Consider the following 22,519-nt stretch of genomic DNA (forward strand, 5'->3'; position numbering starts at 1 on the left):
CGTGTAAGAACCCTGTAATAACTATACAACGTCAACAGACTTTACAATGTACACTAACTAACTAAACCATAGCACTGTTCATGTTAAATACTGTATGTCATTGATCGTTGATTACATGGCTTTTCATAGTGAAATGACATCATGTCTTCACATGTACCATTTCCCCCGATATTGTATTTCAAAGCTCTTTTTGTAGTCAAGTACAAGGCTTAATTGCTTACAGGTGTTTGACCAGACAGACATATTCTCATCTAAAGCCAACAATTTTCATTACGGTTTGTAAAAATTATTCATTTATCAAATTGCCTAACCTACTCTGTAGAAGCAATTACCTATTAGCATTCTAAGGATTTTTATTTAATATGCCCATTGGCTGGTAATCTATTTAAGGCTTTTGGTATTACAACTATTAATTATTTTAACACATAGCAAGTCGTTATATTTCATCATTATTGAGCAATTCATTATTTTAATTAATTGTTTTGTTGGTTGTTATTTTTCCCCTCAGAGTACTGTATAGAGTGTTCATGAAGATAATGACAATTGCCCTAAGGTGTGCATGCCATTTACATGAACGTGTTTTTCTCTTTCTTTCACTTAAATCCTTGTATTGGTCTATAAAAATACAAGCAAGCTCACTCAATACTATATGATACGATATGAATTTTTTTTTCATCAATTAAATGAAATTCTTTGGTACAAATGTATTTGCTGTCTAGATTATTATTTCATTTTAATAAAAAGAAAATAAAAGAACCTGACCGAGAATGCAAAAAATAGATAGACTCAATATAATATCGAGTGGAGATCAAAGCTTTTCACTAAAAGGTATTGGTCTATACAACTACAAGTTCTATAAATAAAATATATAATGTGAAAATTTTTTTTTTTTAATCTCTTAAATGAAATAGTGTGGTACAAATGTAATTGCCGCCAACAATATTATTTTATTTTAATAAAAAGAAAATAAAGAACCTGACCGATAGAACAAAAATAAAGAGACCAGACTCAATATAATATCGTGTGGAGATGATTTTAAATTAAAAATACCAGCATGTACCGAAATTACTGTATCTCCATATTATTTTACAAATACCTTACCGTATATTTCTTCTTTTGGAGGGTGGTTTGTTCAACCGCTTCTTCTTTTTTGGTTCTCCATCCTTTTCTCCCGATTTCCTTCGTTTCTTACTAGTTGATGGATCAGACTTCTTTTTCCTCTTCTTCTTCATTTTAGGTTTAGCTTCTTCATCTTCAGCACCATCGGGAATACTCACAAAGGACGCAAGAAAATCTTCATTTGATTTGGAATTATTAGCTATTGGGAGGAGAGATAAAATAAGATCTTTATTGGGCACATTTTATAAAAATAAATATGAATATTTTTTTTTCAAAGCAAAAACATTATAAATAATGATATCAATTTAGTATAGCGCCATATCTGTAAATTCGCTCATGGCAGCAGCTTCTGTGTATCATAAGATAAGATAAAAGAAAGATAAACTTTATCATTGTCATATTCCAAACAAGTGAGCTATGAAATTACATAATGCAATCTTGATGCTTGATAACTAATAGAAAACAAAAAATTTAAAAATAATTTTTTTTTTTTTTTAATTGAACCATAATTTATATAGCGCCTTTCATAATCCGCAGATTTTACAAGCGATTATACAAGGTGCTGGCATCATTATTTCCCTGGTCACTGGATACTGAATTGGCAGATCTGTAATAGTGCAACTTTCTCTGCTCTCTGGGGAGTATCCCTGGTCATTGCTGCTTGTACGTGCACAACCCATAATTCAATGCCATACCATTCTACCATGTACCCATTTATAGTTCCTGGGTGGAGAGAGGCAAACGTAAGTAAAGTGCCTTGCCAAAGGACACAAGCAATGCAACGAGCGTTAGTCCCGAACTCCCAATCAAGTCCAACACCTTACATGCTAAGCCACATGCTCCTAAGAAATCAGTAAATATATTTAAGATCAGTTACGCATAGATACATAAAATATAAATACAAGAAAAAGCACTGATTTCTACTGTATTGCATTACCTATGAAAGTTTGAGTTGTTAATGAGTATAGCACTGCTAACAAAGAAATTCCTATACTGATTTGTATTCACTAATAACTGGGCGGAGTCTACTAGAGTCATTTGTCACAAAACAGCTGTTAAGTGGATGTGAGGTATCTTTAGTTATTTTATCCAACATCTTTGTTGCGTTCTCATGGTTAATTCTGTCTATACAGCCACCCAACAATGGACTATACCATTGTTGTAAGATGGGATGCACAATGGGCTGTTTGTATTGATGTTGTTCTACAACAGGTTTAGTTCCTAATTCAAAGTACACAAAAGGATAAAATAGTAGGTCAGATACAAACAATTCCTTGCAGCCTAAACCTAGAGCAACACAAATAGCAAAAGTTGCGGGAGGATCTCGGAAATCGGTTCAGGCACTCATCCAAGCACGCAATATTCTCCAGGAAATTAAACCATCTCCAGCAAATATTTGCATTTTTGCTGTATTTTCATATGTCATTGCCAATGGGTTTCACCATGCACAGCAAAATGAAGTTAGACGTGTTAAGAAAGTCCATTTAACCACATCTCCGGGATGTACTTTTAAACTTCTTCCAATTTGGGACACCTGCAACCATAAGTACAAAGTGCTCTGACCAAAGACAAAATTCACAGTGATGGTTAAAATCCTCAGACCACAATCTTGGGAGCCTCATTGCAACTGCTCTAGATCTAAAAAAGTTCAAATGTCAAAAGCATTCAAACTGCTCAAACGGATGAGTGTTAAGATAATTGTAAGTTAATCATTATTCACAATGTAAAATCCTATGGAGTATGAATAATGATTGATATTGAGAGGATTTTTAAGGAAAACAACAGACACAATCAACCTACATATTATTATTATTATTTATATCATCATCATCGTCATCATCATATTATTTCATTCAAATTTCTTAGCTTTTTATAACATTATTATAATAATAATTAGCTTCATTTTAAAGTATTGTTTGAAGGTTTCCATGGCGAAGTAATAATATTAATGCTTGCCGTACACCACATAGATAGTTCTCAACCAACAACAGTAGGTAATTCTCAGCAAACAACGGTTCTTTTCAGAACTATATTATATAGTTTCATTTTAATATGGAAATGGAAAATCTTTTTCAACAAATGTTTTCTTCTACAAGTCTGTGTCGAAAAGAACAATTTTTTTTTTTCAAAATAGACTACAACTTTAATAATAATTTACCAGGAAATAAAACAAACAAAAATAGTAACTGTTAACATAATAAACAAGCAAAGGATGATATTGTATTACATTGATAAAGAAGAACAATAATAAAATGCTTATGAGCAAAAGCGCCTTGAAAGCTACTCATCAATTTCTTCAGTACATCCTAAATCATAAGAACCATCCGCCGGTTACATAACTGCATATTACCGTATTTATTTGAATAAACGAGTCGAGTGGTTAGACAAGTGGCCGAGCGGTAAGGCAGGGGCGCTGCTAACTATAGCCTTAATATCGGCGCTGGTTCCAGTTGCTTCTCGCCAGCGTTCGGTTGGTAGAACCAAGTCTTCTCAGTTAAGAACTGAAAATGGAGGTCCAGTGTACACATCTGACTCCTGTGCACTTTAAAGAACCCATTGCATTTTTCAGAAGAGTACTGTAGGGGGGCTACCCCAAGGCTATGGTTCATTTTAGCCCCTGTTGTTGTGGAATGATGTGAACATGTACCTAGGTACTATAAGCGCCGCTAAGTAGTCAAAGACCACGCCCATGAAGTGAAGCACAATGAAGCTGAGAGTTACGGGTTATTCTCCCACCTTTACCTCTACCTTTTAATAAACTCCCCGCTGTGAAAAACAACTTTATTGAATAAAAGCCCCTTCTAGAGCTTCATATTGAATAAATGCCTCACTTAAATAAATGCCCCAGGTGTACATTTTTTCCCTTGAATAAATGTAACCCCCTCCCCCCCACGACAAATGACAACAAATCTAGCTTACTGTAATGGGAGCAACATCAATCTAAACACATTTTATTCATGTTCTACACCAGTAGAATTACATTTTTTTCTAACCTGGTTGGGATCATTAACTCTTTATGATCCTGCAATAATAACACATGAGGGTAATTATGTGTTGTATATTACTATAATACTTCCACATTTACACTGAAATTCAGGGGCATTTCAGTATACAGTACATATCCAACTTTGCGCCAAAAAAAAATAAATAAATAAACGCCTCAGTTGAATAAACTCATCCCTAAAATAAAAGCCTTCTGAAAAATAAATGCCTCAGGGAGTTCTAAATCGATTTTTAGGAAAGCCTACCACCTACAGTACTGATTATTCATTGAATTTTATGATCAAATCATTTTATCCTCATTCAAATCTAATCATAATTTATTCACTACGGAACACAGTGATGGATGAGGAGTTATAGTATAAACTCATGAGTGGGATATTGCTCGTTATTGTCACTCTATGCATAACTTGTGAGTCAATATTTTGTACAAGTGTATTTGGATGAGGTTAGATATCTACGTCAATCAATTTATCTTTCTTAGATTAATGAAAAAAGAGACCTAAACTCTATTCAGTTCTACTATGTGGGTGAAATCCTTGAGTTCCAGGAGGCAATTGCTAACAAAGTAAAGTAAAAACTTCTTAAAAAATATTGTAAATTTGTCGGGAAGGTCGTACATTTTTCCCAAAGACATTCTTTTCTAGGGCCTTCGGTCTCACAATGACATAAATGAAAAAGCATTGATAAGGTACCAGCAATGAGTCCAAAGACCTTGGCAATGGCGTGACGTAATCTACGGTATCTCAATTCTAGCAATTCTGAAACTGAGCCTGCCATCCGCTTCAAGCTGGTGGCGCTGTAATCGATTTTATTGTCTCCCACTGAAAAACTTCCAAAAAATTATGATCACGACCCACCCAGAAAAAATCCTAGATACACCCCTGACAAGCAATACACTGTACATGACAATTTTGATAAATTCTAGATTAGGAAGATTCCAGCCATCAAAATTATAACTGCTGGCAACCTATATTATTAAAGACATCTAAAAATTATCCTTTTTTGCTAACTGCACCACAAGATAACTTCACAAAACTTACTTCACTGCTTCTCTAGTATCATTAACCAAAGGGGTTCATAACTTAGTCCACAAATACTGAAGACATATTTTACTTGCATTTTATTCAATGTAGTTTGCACATGTTTGCATGCATATTAACTATAACTTACTGTACCTTGAGAACCTGATTCTATGATAGCCGACTCATTCTCAATACTGTGAGAGTCATTACCCCCATCTTCTTCTTTATCAACTTCTATTTCATTCTCCTCCTCTTCCTCCTCCTCCTCCTCATCATCAGAAATATCGCTCTGAAGGCCAGCTGGTAGATAGTCCTCATCTGATAAACTGCCTTCAGCAGCCATTTTTGCTCATGCACACTAAAAAATATAACACATCAGTTTTCTGATTAATTCATTTTGTCAATCTTTACATTAATACCACTATTACGCCTTGCCCATACTATTAAGTTTTTTTTTGACAAAAAAATGTTGTATGTCAATATGGTCATGATGTGCCTATATATGGTCATGATGTGCTTATATATGGTCATGATGTGCCTATATATGGTCATAATGTGACATCATCACGGCAATATTTAGTCATGTTACATTTTTTTGGCAAAGAAAATTTGATAAACTGGAAAGGGCTGACAAAAAAAATGCTTTGTTGTCAAAACACAGCCACTGGCCTACTCCTCCTATTTAGAATCGTAAATTTAATCAGTACAAACGAGTACATATTTTTATACTTGAGTAGATTAATTAATTACAATTTACAGTACAGTAGGTGATATGAGGTGATTTTGAACTAACTTGAGCAAGATAACTCTTTTGCATAAAAATTGTTCAAGGGAAGGGGGGACAGAGGGACCTTGAGAACCTGATTCTATGATAGCCGACTCATTCTCAATACTGTGAGAGTCATTACCCCCATCTTCTTCTCTATCAACTTCTATTTCATTGTCCTCGTCTTCCTCCTCCTCCTCTTCATCATCAGAAATATCTGTAAGCTTCTTTTTTTTTTTTTGGTGGGGGGCATATCAGGCTTGCCAGCCTGTTTAACCACTCTTTTAGAGTAGGGTACGGCGAGTTACGATGAGAAACAAATACAAAAATGACAGCACAAAAGAATATTTGTGTCAAAATTTGGAATGTCTAAATTTTGGAAATCTATTTTATTGCACTAAACTAACCTTTATATAATTATGTATGCATCATGCTATGCTGTTATTTTTCTCATTTTCAATGTTAAAACAAAATTTTTTAACCATTTGGTGATGGTTTCTGCCTAAGAAATGCACAAATTCGTAAATTTTGAAGGCTGATTTCTCAAATATTGTTGTACTGTATGTTTAAACTCCTTAAACTTCATAATGAAATGTCAGAGCTAAATGATTCTTTTACCATTTTATAGCTCTCATTTTACTGTTTGACCCTGTATTAATAACTAAAAATCAAATTTTGAGATGAGTGACTGGTTTGGCTTGTCTTTGCCACATTCGCACACTGGAAAATTTATACTTTTATTTATTGCATGCTGGCTAACTGATCATGCTGGTATACCTTTAACTGTATATAAGTCTTTGAGCATTGTGCTTTTTTTTTTGTTACATTTGATCAAATAATTCTTACTGCCTTTATAAGTGAACTTTGTATTTCATTATATTTATCTTATATTCCAAGATGTACTTTCCAGGCTATAAACTTGCTTTTCCTTTCTTCTTCTTTATATCATTTCTCCTTTAGTCAGTAATGTTATTATAAAGAGTACTGTCTACAGTATTCCTGTATATAAAGAAAAGGCTTAAAAATAACGAACTAAGATTGAAAAACAGGGGGTTGTCTTACAAGTATACGCGCAAACATATACGTTTTTAATTTTTGAAATCATGTTCATCGTAAGTGTGTCTTATACGCACGACATACAAAAATCATTCAAAAACCATTGGGGGTCGTCTTATAAGAGAAGCGGTTTATACACAAGAATATATAGTATGCTCTTAGAAATTAATCCTCTTTAATATTTAATAGAAATAATGTAGTTTTCAGAACAGTAATAAAAAAATAAATTTATAAGTAAATTCACAATAAACAAATTCATACTAAAATTAAACAAACACACACCAAAACACATAAGTAATCAATTTTTCTTATTGCTGTATAATTCTTTTATCGTTATCCACATTCAGTATTCTTTACAACTGCTCATTAAAGTTTTATTTTAAACTAAAAATAGAATTCTCCATCAATGCTGCGCTTCAAAGGCTGGCAATTCCAAATGATTTCCTGCCAGGAAATAAATTGATGATTGAGTAGAAAAAATGAAATAAGAAGTTTACAGTTGAATAAAGAATGTAAGAACAAGCATGAAAATTCAATAGCATCGTTAATCTAGATATGGGCATATATTAGTGTGTTTATAAGGCACTTTTTTCAAGCAACAACATGTTTTTATAAAATACAGAAACTTATGGTATTAAAACAAAATCAGACCAAATACTTGCGAAGCACGTCAATTTATCGTCGGGGACAGTCTTGAGCCGTCGTGAGAAATATTGAACATTTTAAATATTCTACGACACGCCTGCCCCCGAAGCACACCATCGCGTCTGCGTTTAACTCACACAGACCCGACGCGACAACAAATCGCGTCAGGCTGCATCGTGTCTGAGTTGGCCTTAATAGGTAAATACTTATTGTATGTTGAGTATGACTCTCCACAAACTAAAAGGTGTCTAGAGCCCCTTTCAGATGGACATTGCCGCAAATTGCGGTAAGCATAACCGGTCTATAACCTTTCAGACAGCACCTTTGTTACCACAATAATGCGGTAATCTAACGCTTTTCTGTCTGAAAGGGTCCTAAAGAATGGCATAATATTGGCAGTTTAAAACACAGAGGGCGAAATTTTTTGCTTAGATTTCTGTCAATATGGCACCTGATCAAACCTTACACAGCTGTTGTTGTGTAAATGTTACTTGGTTTTTTTTATGTACGTGCTGTACGAGCATTACACAAACAGAATGTTATTTCAGCTACAGCAATCTGAAAGATCATTTAGAAACTGTGTAAGGCGTAGGAGATTGGAATTTCGAGCAGCTAAACAATGGCGACGAAAAATGGAAGCTACATTTTTGACAACCCGTGAAAGTGAAAAAATTAAATACTAGCCGCGCTCAATTGTTTTAACTTTACCCTTGTTTGTTTATGCATAAATGCACACGCCAAGTTGATTGACACACCTGCAATATTGCCTCAATATTACTAAGGTACGAGGTGGTCTAAAGTAAGCCAGCATATTGGCGTTTTGAACCTTTCAGACATAATACCCATGCCGGCGTGCTTACAGCAATATTGTAGTTCTGTCTGAAAGGGGCTATAGAAAACTATTTCCCAAAATTAACATTTGAAAAACATTTTAAATTCCTGCTTTATTGAATTCATGACTTTACATTACAGTAGCTATAAACAATATAAGTGTTCCATACAAGCCAGTCTCCAGGACGAAAAAAAATTGTTGATACGTTATACAACTGATTTTTCTAAAGTCACAAAAAGGGTGTTTGAAGAATAACTCTGAAAGGTATGAGACACAGATTTTGAATACATAAAAACTAGGGAAAAGGGCATTTAAACACCCTGTTTTTCCACCTTTTTCCCAGATATCAAACATTCAAAATCTGTATCTCATGAACTGTTTCCAAGTATTTCGTCAAACACACTTTTCGTGTCATATAAAAATCAGTTGTACAACATATCAAACAATTTTTTCCCTCCACAGCCTGTTGTCTTTAAAAGGGGTGTAATTGTATGTGGTGGTGTGTGTCTTTAGTAAAATTAATTTTGCTTGGTACAGTATGTCAGTAGTGTAAATTATAAAAAAATTGGGCTTTGCTTTTCGCATAATGCCAGCAGCTGCCTTTGGAGTATTTCTTTTTTCTTTTTACTTCAAACTCTTCTGCAAGTGAATTCAATCCTATTTAAATTCATTTATTGCATCCGTAAATCATAGTAGTATACAATAAAAAATTTTTAAATTAACAATAAACGTCATCTTGAAAGCAAGCAGGTGTTGTCTTCATGAACAACTTTTCATTAAATAATACAAAAATTAATAATTCCTCTTAGAAGATGTCAATAATTATATTAAAATTTTAGATGTCTATGTTACATCATTTTAGCTACAGTATCAAGTTAGGAGGTGTAGCTCAGCTGGCTTAAGAGGAAAGTCACACACACACCTTGCCTTCAGCCCCACCATAGTTGGGGCTGAAGCGAGAAACTTTTTTTAGCATACAGTAACTGTACCTGTGATGTCTGGACATAGCAACTATCAAACTTACAAAAAGTGTCTTAATTTGATAAAAATCTCCCCAAAAATTGGGCCATAAAAAGAAGATGTTTTAATAGGCCGACACCGGGCCACACTGTAATCATGCCATGGTATGCTTTGTATTCTATTTTTAATGTGAATTATTGGAAAAAAGGTATGACTTCGTCACAAAATGCTGTTAGATTTTAAGTGGTTGGCACAAGATTGAGTTTCATGCCAGATTCGCGAGATTTGGTGGATTTGTTACATTATGTAAGATGGCCAAAAATAATATATGTTAAAAAAATCTAATCTAAGTAGATATTGTCTAGGAATCATCCTGCAGGGCTCGCAGAATCGGGTGCCCGACGTCCCGCGGCAACCAAAAATTTATGTCGGGCAACTCAAATTTAAAAGGGTAGGTCCCGACGGGCAACCTCTAAAATATCAGATGTTTTTTTTTGTATTATTTGTAACTTTGAATTATTAAGCTATGGTGGTAATTCAATAAAATCGGAATTCATTAAATTATTTACATTCATTTTTTTTTGTGTTTTGTTATGTATGAATTTTATAAGCAATTAAATCGATTGGTTGTTTGTAATAAAGAATGCTGAATTATGTTGTCTCCGTTTTTCAATATGATTATAATAATAATAACTGATGTAATAACAGTAATAATAGTAGCAATAATAACAATAATAATAATAATAACAATAACAACAACAACAATTATAATAATAATAATAATAATAATAATAATAATAATAATAATAATAATAATAATAATAATAATAATATTAAATAATAATGTTCCATAGGTTTATAATAATTTTACATTTAATTTGCATTCAATGTTACTTCGGAACACGTTCGAATAATGCATACAATAATAAGTAATAATAATATAATAATATAAATATGATTAAATAATTTAACTGTACAGTTTACAGTGCAAGGATCACCAGAGGATCGTACGGTAGGTATTAATTGTTTATATGATGTACAATATATTATACAGTAGGGCCCTTAGATTTAGCTGCATATGATTCCATTAAATCAGCATATAGCCAACGGACGATAGAAAAGCAAAACCCAGAGTATCAAAAACATTTTAGATTTCCTCCCTGGATGAATAATTTACCAACGATCAACGTAGACTTGCAATCTATGCCTTGATTTAACCTACTGAGCACTGCTCTCAAAGTACATGTGCTCCAGCTAACTTTATTTTCTTTGTTACACGCATGCGTAGTACTTCATTTATGCACCAAGCGCTGGGCATGATCTCATCACGTCGTAAGTTGTTGTTAATTGTTACTAACTTTAGGCGTACATTTCAATCATCACACCCCGCTGTAGGCAATAAATTGAAGGTCCATTAGTGTACAGTATTAATTAAGTACTTAAAATAATTATTGAATATTCTATTAATCTGCCTTTGTGGAAATTCCCATCTCAATCCCGATCGTAGGCCTATTAATTTGACACTGACGCTTGATGATTGTTTACAATTTGACTGCGGTGTACCGCGAAGAAAACCTCACACTTCTTCTCCAAAACCCTATCTGGATGAAATGAATGCTTATCTTCGAAGATGCCGAAAGTTTTTGTAGGCACCGCTGATACTGCTAAAAAACAGGAGATAAACTCTGCATATTTTCTTGGTCTAGGCCTTGTCACTTTCATTTTGATTTTCATTGCGAACGCTTCACACTGCTGTCCTTTCTATGATAACATGAGTTTCTAAAATGTTTTAAGCCGTCGTCAACTTACGATACCGACGATGCTGCTGCTTGGTAAAATAAATATTAAATATTTAATTAATCTGCCTTTGTGGCAAGGCCCATCTCGATCCCGATCGTATAAATTTGACACTGACATTAAACTACACTTGGTGATTGTTTACAATTTTACTTTGCGGTGTACCGCGAAGAAAACTTGTCACACTTCCATACTCCAAAAATCTATCTGCAATAATTGAATAATTTAATAATTGAATAATAGAATAATGTCATAAAATAATTCAAAATAGGGGGTGGGCAAGTAAAAAATTGTGAGGGCAACCAAATTTGAGATATTGGTTGCCCGAAGGGCAACCTAATATTTCATAATTCTGCGAGCACTGATCCTACACCTGTGCATTACAATATGGCCTGTGAATGTGATGTCGCTATAAAACTGGATGGAGCGATGCACCTGTGACGTCATCACAGATCTAGTTGATAGTGTCTACGTAAAAACGCACACAAACAAGATTCCTAATTTTTTAAAATGGGATATTATTATGTAATAAGTAAACCTACAATACAGTAGGCTAGGCCTATGATAGTATGCTAGCTTAAATAAATCAGTTTTCTAAAATTATTATTAATAATAAAAATTGGTAAACTTGTCGTTTTGGATGCACAGCATAAAACATGTTCACCGTGATCACAAGGTCGGATAGGCCCTAGGCCAAGAGACCCTGATGTTATCCTGTTTATTAGTCCCGCAGAAGGTTCCTGGTGGTCATCATAGCTGACATCGTTATATAACTACTCTAGCCTAGGCCTCACCTAGCTAGGCTTTGCCGATTATGATTAACGTAGCAACATAGGCTGTGGCTGCATGGGCTTAGCTAGGCTATTGTGTATGCGATGCTTAGCGTTTAATTGTGACTTAATAACAATATCAATTAAATAACAACAACTTCAGATAGGAGCTTCAACTAATTAAAAGCCTTACCTATGCCTCTATATAAAATTAGATACCATTACGTATCTCTAAATAAGTAATATATTATTCTTCTGTCATCTCCCGACGACAACCTTCGCTTTGTCCGAAGGAGGAGCACACACCGCGCCGAGCTCCCTCATCTCGATTCTATCCCTAGCCCTGCGCAAAAAAAGTTGTAGGGCGCCACCTTTGAACGAGCAAAAGTAGCGAATCCCCAGCTCATCATCCTTTTGTGTCGCAAGGACCATCAAAAGTGGCAGTGAACTTTGTTTTCTAAATTTGTCATGTTGACTCTCTCACCTGGATGATTTTTACTGGCAAGGTTCATCATAAGCTGGCAATACATCTGGAATTTTGTAAGTTTAACACTATTGTACAGCAATTTTACATAGTGTGATATAATGATTCAACATGCCTGACATTGTCAGTAGGAGGGAGATACTTCACATTTTGCACAGGGACGGATCGGAGGAGAGAAAGAGAGGGCTGTGCAGCAAACTGTAAGGAGGCCTAGCCTAGCCAATAGACATTCCTTCCCTAGGTTTAGTTTAGGCCTATTTTAGTATAAGGAGCAAACATTGATTAATTTCAACTGCAGTGTTTTTTATTTTAATAAAATTTATATAGTTAGCAATTTTTCCCCCACCTCACTCAACTCAACTTGATTAATTGATGATTGGATTGTCAATGATGTTGTTTTATAAAAATGTAAATTATACGAATGATGTTTGCCCTACCAGACGTGTTATCGTACTGAATGCTCAGTACATTCCTAAATACTTATAAAAAAGACGATAGATTGAAGTAAAATGATGTGAAAGTATTTGTTATTATTGGTCTATGCCACAAAAATATATTCAGGACCAAATTATGTAAAAAAAGAAACATGAAAATGGCACAGAGTTGACAAAGTTGTATGCACTTGGCTATTCGGTATTGTCAAATCATAGTTTATTGATTCTGGTGCGGGAGTAAGTAAGTCATGACTTTTTATACCTCACAAACCCACCTCCCTTCAATAATGATGATTTCGAATAATAATAAAATTTATATTTTGGCCAATTAGTGCACCTGCTGCTACGTAAAAATGGAAATTTCAGAAAAAATAGGAATTTTTACTTTATTTTTATTACAACTTCCACTGCCTTGAAATCTCCAAAAATAGACCATTTTATCGGATATTTTGAAACAGCGCTGCCAATGTCTCACAACTCACTGGGGGACTTCCAGCGGCCTAGCCTGAGCAGCTGGCTAGCCGATAGACCTTAGCTATAGATGCAGTAGACAACATATATACGATCTTACTAATTACTGTATGTTAAACATTGAAATAGCTTTTTAAGACTTAGATTTGTTTTTAATATAAACATTTCATGTTTTTCCATTTTAAAATATTTGTGTTCGTTAGTAATTTAGTTTTATCGTTGATTTAATCCATGATGGTAACTAGGCAGAGCGAAATGCTAGGCCTCTGAAAGTACCCCAGTGGTACAGTAGTTGCCAGGTTATCGGAAATTTCCATTTCAAATTTTGCGAAAATTTCTTCCTAATTATGTAAATTTAAACAATAAAATGTTATTTTTATTTTCTCCTCTGTCTGGATGTTTTTGGCAAAACCATTTGCTAAATAAGAAAACAAAATTTTGGTTTTTGTTTTGTTTTGTTTACGCCCTTTGACAATCTTAAAAAAAAAATAATAAGTTCACGAAACAAGGTATAAAAAAAAATTTGCCTAATTAGCCCAATGGGTTCTGATCCTTTAATATGGTAACCTGTTATATGCTATAGTAAAAAAGGAATAAAATCAAACCTTCTCAATGATTACCCAACTAGCTTTGGTTTCAGTGGTTTTTCAAGGTCAATACAAATTATTTGTACACCAGTCTTGGACATACAGTAATATTGTGGCAATGTCAAGAAATCCTAAAAATAAGCTAGTTTGTTGGGAAAGCATTTCAACAAGCAACCATACAAATGCATTTTTTCAAGTCATCAATTTGCTTTACATAAACTGGATGAATATTTTTTTTCCAATAAACCATACAATATAAGAGGTTTGCATATTAAACTAATATATTCATCATGACAATTTGCCTGAATCAAGGCTATAGTACCCATCTAATTATCATATCGGCACAAAGACTCGTTCAGACACGTACAGATTCTAAATCTATTTCAGGAATAGTAAAGAAACATAAAGCATGTGATGCAGCCTTTCATCTTGCCAAAAAGTTACGAAAAAAAAAAATAAAATAAAATGAAGTGGCTCTCTTGACAGCATCAGTACAAATTAAACAGTTAGGCACTGTCCACAATATTAGATTTATTTGACAAAAAACATGTGACATGCCTAAATATGGTCATGATGACATCACATCATGATTTGCATATATCGTCGCTCACATCACGAACTAACACAATCAAAGTAGATTGTGTTAGTTCGTGAAATCACAGTAGCGCATCAAAACGAGCGCGTATTGGTTGTCAAGCAATTTTGTATTCTTTACCACACAAAAAAGCCCTTAACAACAACAGCGCGTATTCTGACGTGCTTTTTTTGATTTCACGAACTAACACAATTGAATTTAATTGTGTTAGTTTGTGATGTGAGTGACGATATAGGCACATCATGACTATAATGTTGGCATACAACAGTTTTTTTTTTTTTTTCAAAGCAGATTTTATAGTATGGATGACATCACATCATGATTTGCATATATCGTCGCTCACATCACGAACTAACACAATCAAAGTAGATTGTGTTAGTTCGTGAAATCACAGTAGCGCATCAAAACGAGCGCGTATTGGTTGTCAAGCAATTTTTTATTCTTTACCACACAAAAAAGCCCTTAACAACAGCGCGTATTTTGACGCGCTTTTTTTGATTTCACGAACTAACACAATTGAATTTAATTGTGTTAGTTTGTGATGTGAGTGACGATATAGGCACATCATGACTATAATGTTGGCATACAACAGTTTTTTGTTTTTTTTTCAAAGCAGATTTTATAGTATGGACACTTTTAAACCAAAAAAACAATTATTTTCACCTCCAGCAAATTCACAAAAGATACAAGTAGATGCCATTCTGGCAGAATAATGAAAAGAAATACAGAAGAAAACTTAATATTTGGATTATAATATTTATATTTGTATACAATTGAAAAGTTGATATAAAGTTTTTACAATGATGATGAGTCTCATGAATACATATTCGGTCAACATGTTTATCAGAGACTGTAGTGTAGTGTAATAGGACTCTCTTTACTGCCGTTAAAAATTTAAAAAACTGTCAAGAAACTCATGACAGCATACACATTTTGGTTACATCATTAGCGGTTCACTAACCGCATACGTTCATTGTTCTCTCTTCGACGATATCTTCTTCGTGTAGGTCTACAATTATTTCTTCTTCTTTGTCTACCTGAGCTATTTAATATTGCTCTTTTATACAAATACAAGGATATTAATAATTTTAATACAAATACAAGGATAGTAATAATTAATACAAATACAAGGATAGTAATAATTTATACAAATACAAGGATAGTAATAATTAATACAAAGAACTTGTCTAGGAATCATTCTACACCTGTGCATTACAATATGGCCTGTGAATATGATGTCGCTATAAAACTGGATGGAGCGATGCACCTGTGACGTCATCACAAATCTAGTTGATATTGTCTACGTAAAAACGCACACAAGATTCCTAATTTTTTTAAAATGTGATATTATTATTATTATGTAATGAGTAGACCTACAATACAGTAGGCTAGGCCTATGATAGTATGCTAGCTTAAATAAATGAGTTCTAAAATTATTATTATGTTTATCAGAGAGAGAGAGCTCCTCTTTGGTTGAATTAATGAATTGGTCTGTGATAATAACAATTTGTAAGATAGCCTGTAAACAAATGCCTGTGATTATGAGTGCATGACCGATAATTATGCTTGACTATCAAAATAAGTCTTTGTCCACACTATCAAATGTTATGTGACAATTAAATATGATGTGCCTATATATAGGTATGATGATGTCATTTTACATCTAAATATGGGCATCACATTTATTTGTCACATAAAATTTTGATAGTGTTATTAACAGAGCTTCACAATTTACTGTGACTATAGAAACAGCAAGGAAAATCTTTTGCTCTTTTCATGTTTTCATATAACGCTGACATACAATTCTTCATAATTTTATTTTTATTGATATAATTAGTTACAGTAGTATTTATAACTACTGTAATTTATAGCAATAATTTTCAAGGCAAATACAATTCATTTATAATATGAAATCAGCAGAAATGTAATTAAAACAACATTAGTTTTATATTTTCCTAATATTGTTTCATGATGCAATGTTAATGAATGAATTAGAATCCTATAAAAGTGCACAAAAAAAACGAAGAAAAAGAAATCCCAATGGTTAAGGGTCAGAATTGACAGGATTGGTTTATACAAAGTAACGCATGCAGTATGCCTATACTGATATTTACTCTAAGGATTTAGGGAGAAAATTGTGGTTTATTGCTCAAATTTCAAAATTCAATCGTCAATTTCAATTTATTGAGAAAACCACTGGAACAGAGAAGTAAAGCAGTAAGCCTACAATAAATTTTAAACAATAGAACAATTTCATTAAAAAGGATTAAGTTATTTATACATACCAGAATAATTAAAATATAAACCAAGGAAAAATTGGACAAATTCTCAAAATACAAAATGCAATCATAATCAATAAGAGAAGAGAACAGAACACCACTTAAACAGATACAGTACAAGCAAAATAACAAACCATGAAAATAATTAAACACCAAACTACTTCCAAACAAAGACAGATTATTTTACTTGGTTCAAAATTCTTTCTGCAATTTCAGTTAAAATATTATTATTATTATTATTATTATTATTATTATTATTATTATTATTATTACATTGTCTAACAAAAGCTCGCCCTTGACAAACAGCAGTAGAAAGGTGCTAGAAGTTCCTTAATAAGTTGCTCTAAATGTGTCAATATATAAAGCTGAGTGATTTTTTTTCTTATTGAGACTTGTATTTGTTGTGATACAATAGATAAAAAATAAGTGTCCACTTAATAGGGGTTATTTAACCATTGGCACACTCAGAAGGTGTCTCCGTCCCCTTAATAGGGGTGTCTCTTTAATAGTAGTTGGCCGCAGTGTTGAAAGATATATCGCCCCTCGTTTTACGGAAAAGTGTCACCTTAATAGAGGTGTCCCCTGAATAGGGGTGTCCCAAAGGAGGGGTTCTACTGTAATTTAATGTAGTGCAGGATTCTGCTTTAACCCACAAGCCTTGGATAAATTGTTTTTAAGGTCTTACAAAAACAATGGCGCAAGTGTACGTACACATGCATTTTTGCAACAACTGGTCCTATTCTGAATGGTCAGTTGTTAAGTTTGATTGACACTCAGGAAAGATCCATTCAATCCTGGGGTGAAAAGGTCAAAAGTCAAGGTCACTGAAAGTTGGTAAAAAACACAAAGTGATCTGGCAGAAGATTGTACTTTATTTATTTATGGCCTCCTAGTTATGTTGTTACATCGTTAAACCACTGTAAACATACTGTACTCTCAGTTTGTAGCAAAAACATTGTCACTTCTTGCAAAAATTGATTTTGGTTTAACACTTAGAAGTAAAATGAAAGTTCTTAAGTAGTAAAAGAATCATTGGAATGTTTAAGTTATGTATCAGTTTAAACATTAAGAACAGTCAAGAAATCAACCTTCGAACTTTACAATTTCGGTCATTTCTCCGCAGGGGTTTAGCCAGAAAATGAAATAGGCCGTCCAAAATGGAAGCCAGTGGGTGTGGCACTAAATCACGCCCATCTTTGGGAATCTCCACCGAATATTGGTATGAAAACAACGTACATTCAATTAATAAATGTTGTTTTTATCAAACGTAAATATAATTTAGCTTTAGTTTAATGTAACATTTGATAGATTTGAAGAATATAAAGAATTTGCTATAAGGTAGGCCAGATCCAAGCTGATTAGGACAAGCTGTCCAAGCCGTCACGGTAAAAGTGGCCGTCCTAAATATTGTAGGTCGTCGATTCGCTGGCTAAGCCTATGTTTCTCCGACAAAAAAAATAAAAAATTACCAGATTGTTAAAAAATGTTGCTTTCATGCAATAAAATGTGTTTTGAACATTATCTCCGAAACACGATTTACAAGAGTGACTTGTTTGGCCTTTCTTCGACATACTGATACTCTATGCACTGATGCAATGTTATACCGTGAGTTAGCGAGATTAGTATGCAACACTGATAGATCAACAATAAAAAACGATTCACAGTATGTAAATCTATCTGCAAAGGTTGAAGTAATGTCACAAAATATACCTAATTTAATCATTATACCATGCATTATACTATGCATTTTGGTTTAATTGAGTGAAGTTTTTCTTAATTATACTTTCAAATGTTGTGTGATTGAATGCTATTTAGCGAGATGTATGTTTGCCGTGTTTAATGAAGATCAATGGCATACGTTATCTTTTAACTTATCTCACAGCTCAACATACAGTTCATCAAGCCTTATGCTTTGTTGTAGCAGTGCTGATTGCCTTTTCAGAATGCAGTCAATAGCAATTAGCTAAAGATCTCTAGTAATCACTCCACAACCTGATCCTTACGGTCGACAAAATACATATAAATGCTGATGTTATTCAAGCGTATTATGATTTATACGTTGCTCAAACCGACTCAAGCGCAGGCCAGACAATTGGCAGAGATCTTTAATGGCCCATTAATAGTAATAGCAATTTACTGAAATTTAAGTACAAAGAAAAAAAATTCCTATCTCCACTTCATAATCATTTTTGTGTTGCAGTCTTTTTTCTTCTTTTTCACAAATTAAAACATTTATGTATACTTACTGTACATGCCAATACCTAGATGACTGTGTATGTACAGTAGAAGCCATCATAGTAGAAAGATTACAGTTAGTAAAGATGGTTTTTTTTATTCTTTTTGTTTAATACCAAATAATATTTGAAATTAGAAATTTCCGAGAACCCATGCCACTATTGACATGTACTGTAACAGGTCCTTCCAACCAATTTTTTAGGGTTATTTGAGGAGCTGAGTATTATCAGATTGAAAATGAAACCGGGTGCTTTGTTGGAAACAGGGTCTTCAGTGCAGCAATTGGAATCACTTCCTCTTGGCCATACGTTCTACAACCTTCTTTCTTTTCAAAATCAAGGCTCTACCTGTTTTAGCTGCCCGAGCAAGGCTACTTTCTTAGGACCATAGGCCATATAGAATATTGAGTGCTGACAGAATGTGAGATTATACTAGAGAATACTTGGTTTTTTGTTGTTTTTTTTTTAAATATTGAAATCACCCAAACAAGGCCTGAAAGCCACTTCCAGGTATAAGGAGTTAAAAAAGTAGGGCTAAAACTACTTGAGCCACTTGAAAGCCTGTAAACAAGGCAAGTTGGAGTATCTAAGCATGGCCAGCCGAGATTGGTCAGTGTGTAGTTTGACCACAAGTTAATAGTATTACCAGAATGGAAACTGCTAAATTCTAAAGCCACAAACCTTTTTTTTATGATTAAAGTGTCTGAGATATTTAAGGATGGATAGTTTTCTGAGTGTGAATTTATTACAGGAAATTAACATTTGAACATGCCATTTACTTAAACTGTAAGGAATGGCTATTCCGAAATGTATTTTATCTAATGGACAATGTTAAGTACTGAGTTAGAGGGAGATAGGAGAAAGGGAAAGGTTAGCTGCAGCTAAGAGTTTTCATTAGTTGACTTTTGGATGTGGTGAGAAAGTACTGTAAGGCCAATTTGCTGAGACCAGATTTGAAGAAGACAGGTGTTGGCAAATAATCTTTTTAACGTATGTACACATTTTTTTAAATTACCTACAGCACTGTGATATTTTTCGAAGGGCACCTTATAATTGTAAATTTTTTTTTTTCTCAGTCATTGGTTGTTATTGTTATACTGTACCAAGTATGTATACTAATGCATGCAATTTAGTTCTGAATTTTGTACTGTTAGTGTTCCTCTGGAACTCATACTCTGTCAATAATGAATCCTTAATTTACAGAAATTATCGTCAATTGAAGAGTAATCAATTCACAAAGGGACATTAAAAGCCATGACAACTGATGGCTAACCAAGCCTTGTGTCATTGATGTAATGTAATGTGAAATGTTCTGCTGGCATTGTCATGAACTGCTATAAGGTTAAAAATCTCAACTCAAAATGCAGTTTTGTTATTAATATTTCAAAAATGTTTTTATATTTAGGCCCAATAAAAAAAAAATGATTAGTTTATCATCCCCGCCCACATGTCTTCTATAGTATTGAAAAAAAATTGGAAGGAAACAATATATATTTTTTTCATTATTTTTAGTCAATATTTAGTAGTATTGTTTGTATTATCTCAATCATGTATTTTACTTTTAATATCAATGCACCAGCAAACACATCCAGGGTGATATTTGGCTTTAGCGAAATAAAAGTATAAAAATAAATAGCTGCTCTCACTCATCACTTCTCTAGCCTATAATGGATGATAAACTAATACATTTTTTTATTGGTCCTTAATACTGTAAAGTATTTTTAATTTATTAATAAATCAAGAAATATTTCTTTTATTTAACTCAGGGTTATATTTATGACAAACAAAACTTTTTTTTTATTGTTGATCTATCAGTGTTGCATACTAATCTCGCTACCTGACAGCAGAAAATGTTGATTTAAAACCGATCGCGCTTCAGCAATATTATTTTGAAATGAGACTTAGGTGCAGGGCTGTAAAAAGTCAGTGGTCCGAGTTCCGGGAGTCAACTATTTTAGGCTGGGCTAGCTTTAAAAAAAATGTTTAATAATAATATAATAAAAATAGTTCATTCTTATATAGTTACTAACTATTAAAGATATATTGTCCAGTGAAAATTACACAAATCATTAAAAATTATTTTGAAATTAACTTGCTCATTAACATTATTTAATTAACAAATCTGTACCCTGATTTTTATACTGGATATTATGATAGAACAATTTTAAGAATACGCTTTGTTTTGAATCTAATAGTATTTTCTATTAATAGCTACCGTATCCTGTTCTTGGTTGCACCAAATATCACAGTGTTTTGTACATTTTGATAACTCATGGGAGATGCTGTGGTCGAAAGCTCATGTATTAGAAAAATTGCTACCTGATAAAGTGTTGTTTTGTCTTTAATTATAGGATGTTATTAATAATTAGATATTATTAATTACAGTAAGCAAGAATATTTTTATGTGTTTAAAGTTACATTCCACTGCATTATTTTATTCTACATTCCTCTTGACCAGCAATTCCCCCCTTCACTGGCAATCTCCTTCCCTTTAAGTTCAGCGTCACAATTACCTACAAGTCCTGACCTTACCTAGCAATAAGCATCCAGCATCTAAGTATTCCTTAGAGAGATAATGTCTCCATCTCCACGATAACAATAATAAATTTCAGACTCAAATTGGGATGAAAACATTACAAAATGTCATGTTCTAAAATTCTATCCAGACTACCAAATTTTGTTTGACAAAAACATGTAACATGTCTCAATATGGTCATATGACATCACATCATGACTATATATGGGCATATAACAGTTTTTTTTTCAAAGAAAGTGATAATCTGGACAAAGCTTAATAACCAACAAAAAAAACCTACTCTACTGTTTTTTGTACAGCATGTACATTGCACAAACAACAGTATAATATATTGAATGTGTAATAGTTGTTTTTTATCCTATGAATGTCATATTATTTGAGAGATAAAAATGACAGATAGAATGATTATGTATAGGTTCATCTACCTACTCATTTCTCCTAATCATAGATATTAATATTAATAGTTGGGATTTGTATTGTACAGCACTAATACAGTCTGATGTCTCCATGCTTTAGTGAAAAAATAAAATGTAATGTTTCTTTATAATTTTATACATTGTCATGGGTATAGGCTAGGGGTGGCAGCAACACTACTATGAGTTAAAATACTAAAAATGACCAATTAAGTTTTCATTGGAATAGGGATTTAATTCCGCATTTTAACTTTTTGCATCCTTCCCCTCCCCCCACAGGATACTAAACTATATATTTATCTTCTAAGGAAAAATATAGTAGTTATCCTGAATGGAAATGATACCTTAAAATCCTGTCTAGGCCCCTGGGCCACAACGCTGGTCACATGATCACAAATTAATGTCAGACCTTGATAAATGCCCAGCTCGCATTTATTCTATTACATTTTATATTTATTCTATTTTTTATCTGTTTTTTTTTTTTTTTTTTTGTTTTTTTTTTTTTTTAGTATATAT

General features: G+C 33.2%; 2 protein-coding genes across 5 annotated transcripts in view; one reads left to right on the forward strand and one right to left on the reverse strand.

Annotated features, from left to right (window-relative positions):
* Positions 1-1,082: 1,082 nt before the first annotated feature.
* LOC117105653 (uncharacterized protein DDB_G0286299-like) lies at positions 1,083-12,299 on the reverse strand. The gene is made up of 3 exons (XM_033246857.1): positions 12,164-12,299; positions 5,298-5,502; positions 1,083-1,318 (listed from the first exon to the last, which is right to left on the reverse strand). The coding sequence occupies exons 2-3, from the start codon at positions 5,485-5,487 to the stop codon at positions 1,098-1,100; spliced, it is 411 nt and encodes a 136-aa protein (XP_033102748.1). The 5' UTR covers positions 5,488-5,502; positions 12,164-12,299; the 3' UTR covers positions 1,083-1,097.
* A 76-nt stretch (positions 12,300-12,375) lies between these two features.
* LOC117104919 overlaps positions 12,376-22,519 on the forward strand; it is a 31,852-nt gene continuing 21,708 nt past the window's right edge. The window contains exon 1 of one of the 4 annotated variants that reach the window (XM_033245857.1): positions 12,376-12,510. The gene's annotated coding sequence lies outside the window, so the exon portion shown is untranslated. Of the gene's footprint in view, positions 12,511-12,536; positions 12,655-19,980; positions 20,045-22,519 lie in introns of those variants that run through there. The other 3 variants (XM_033245865.1, XM_033245875.1, XM_033245885.1) reach the window with 3 other exon arrangements.

Source organism: Anneissia japonica, unplaced genomic scaffold (assembly GCF_011630105.1).
Source record: "Anneissia japonica isolate Jap-2015-1 unplaced genomic scaffold, ASM1163010v1 scaffold640_len1575945_cov177, whole genome shotgun sequence".
NCBI lineage: Eukaryota > Metazoa > Echinodermata > Crinoidea > Comatulida > Comatulidae > Anneissia > Anneissia japonica.

Coding starts and splice junctions, on each gene's coding strand:
- LOC117105653 (XM_033246857.1), bottom strand. CDS start 5,487: ATGGCTGCTGAAGGCAGTTTATCAGATGAGGACTATCTACCAGCTGGC. Junction 1,319..5,297: donor CATAGAATCAGGTTCTCAAG/GTACAGTAAGTT, acceptor TCCTCCCAATAG/CTAATAATTCCAAATCAAAT.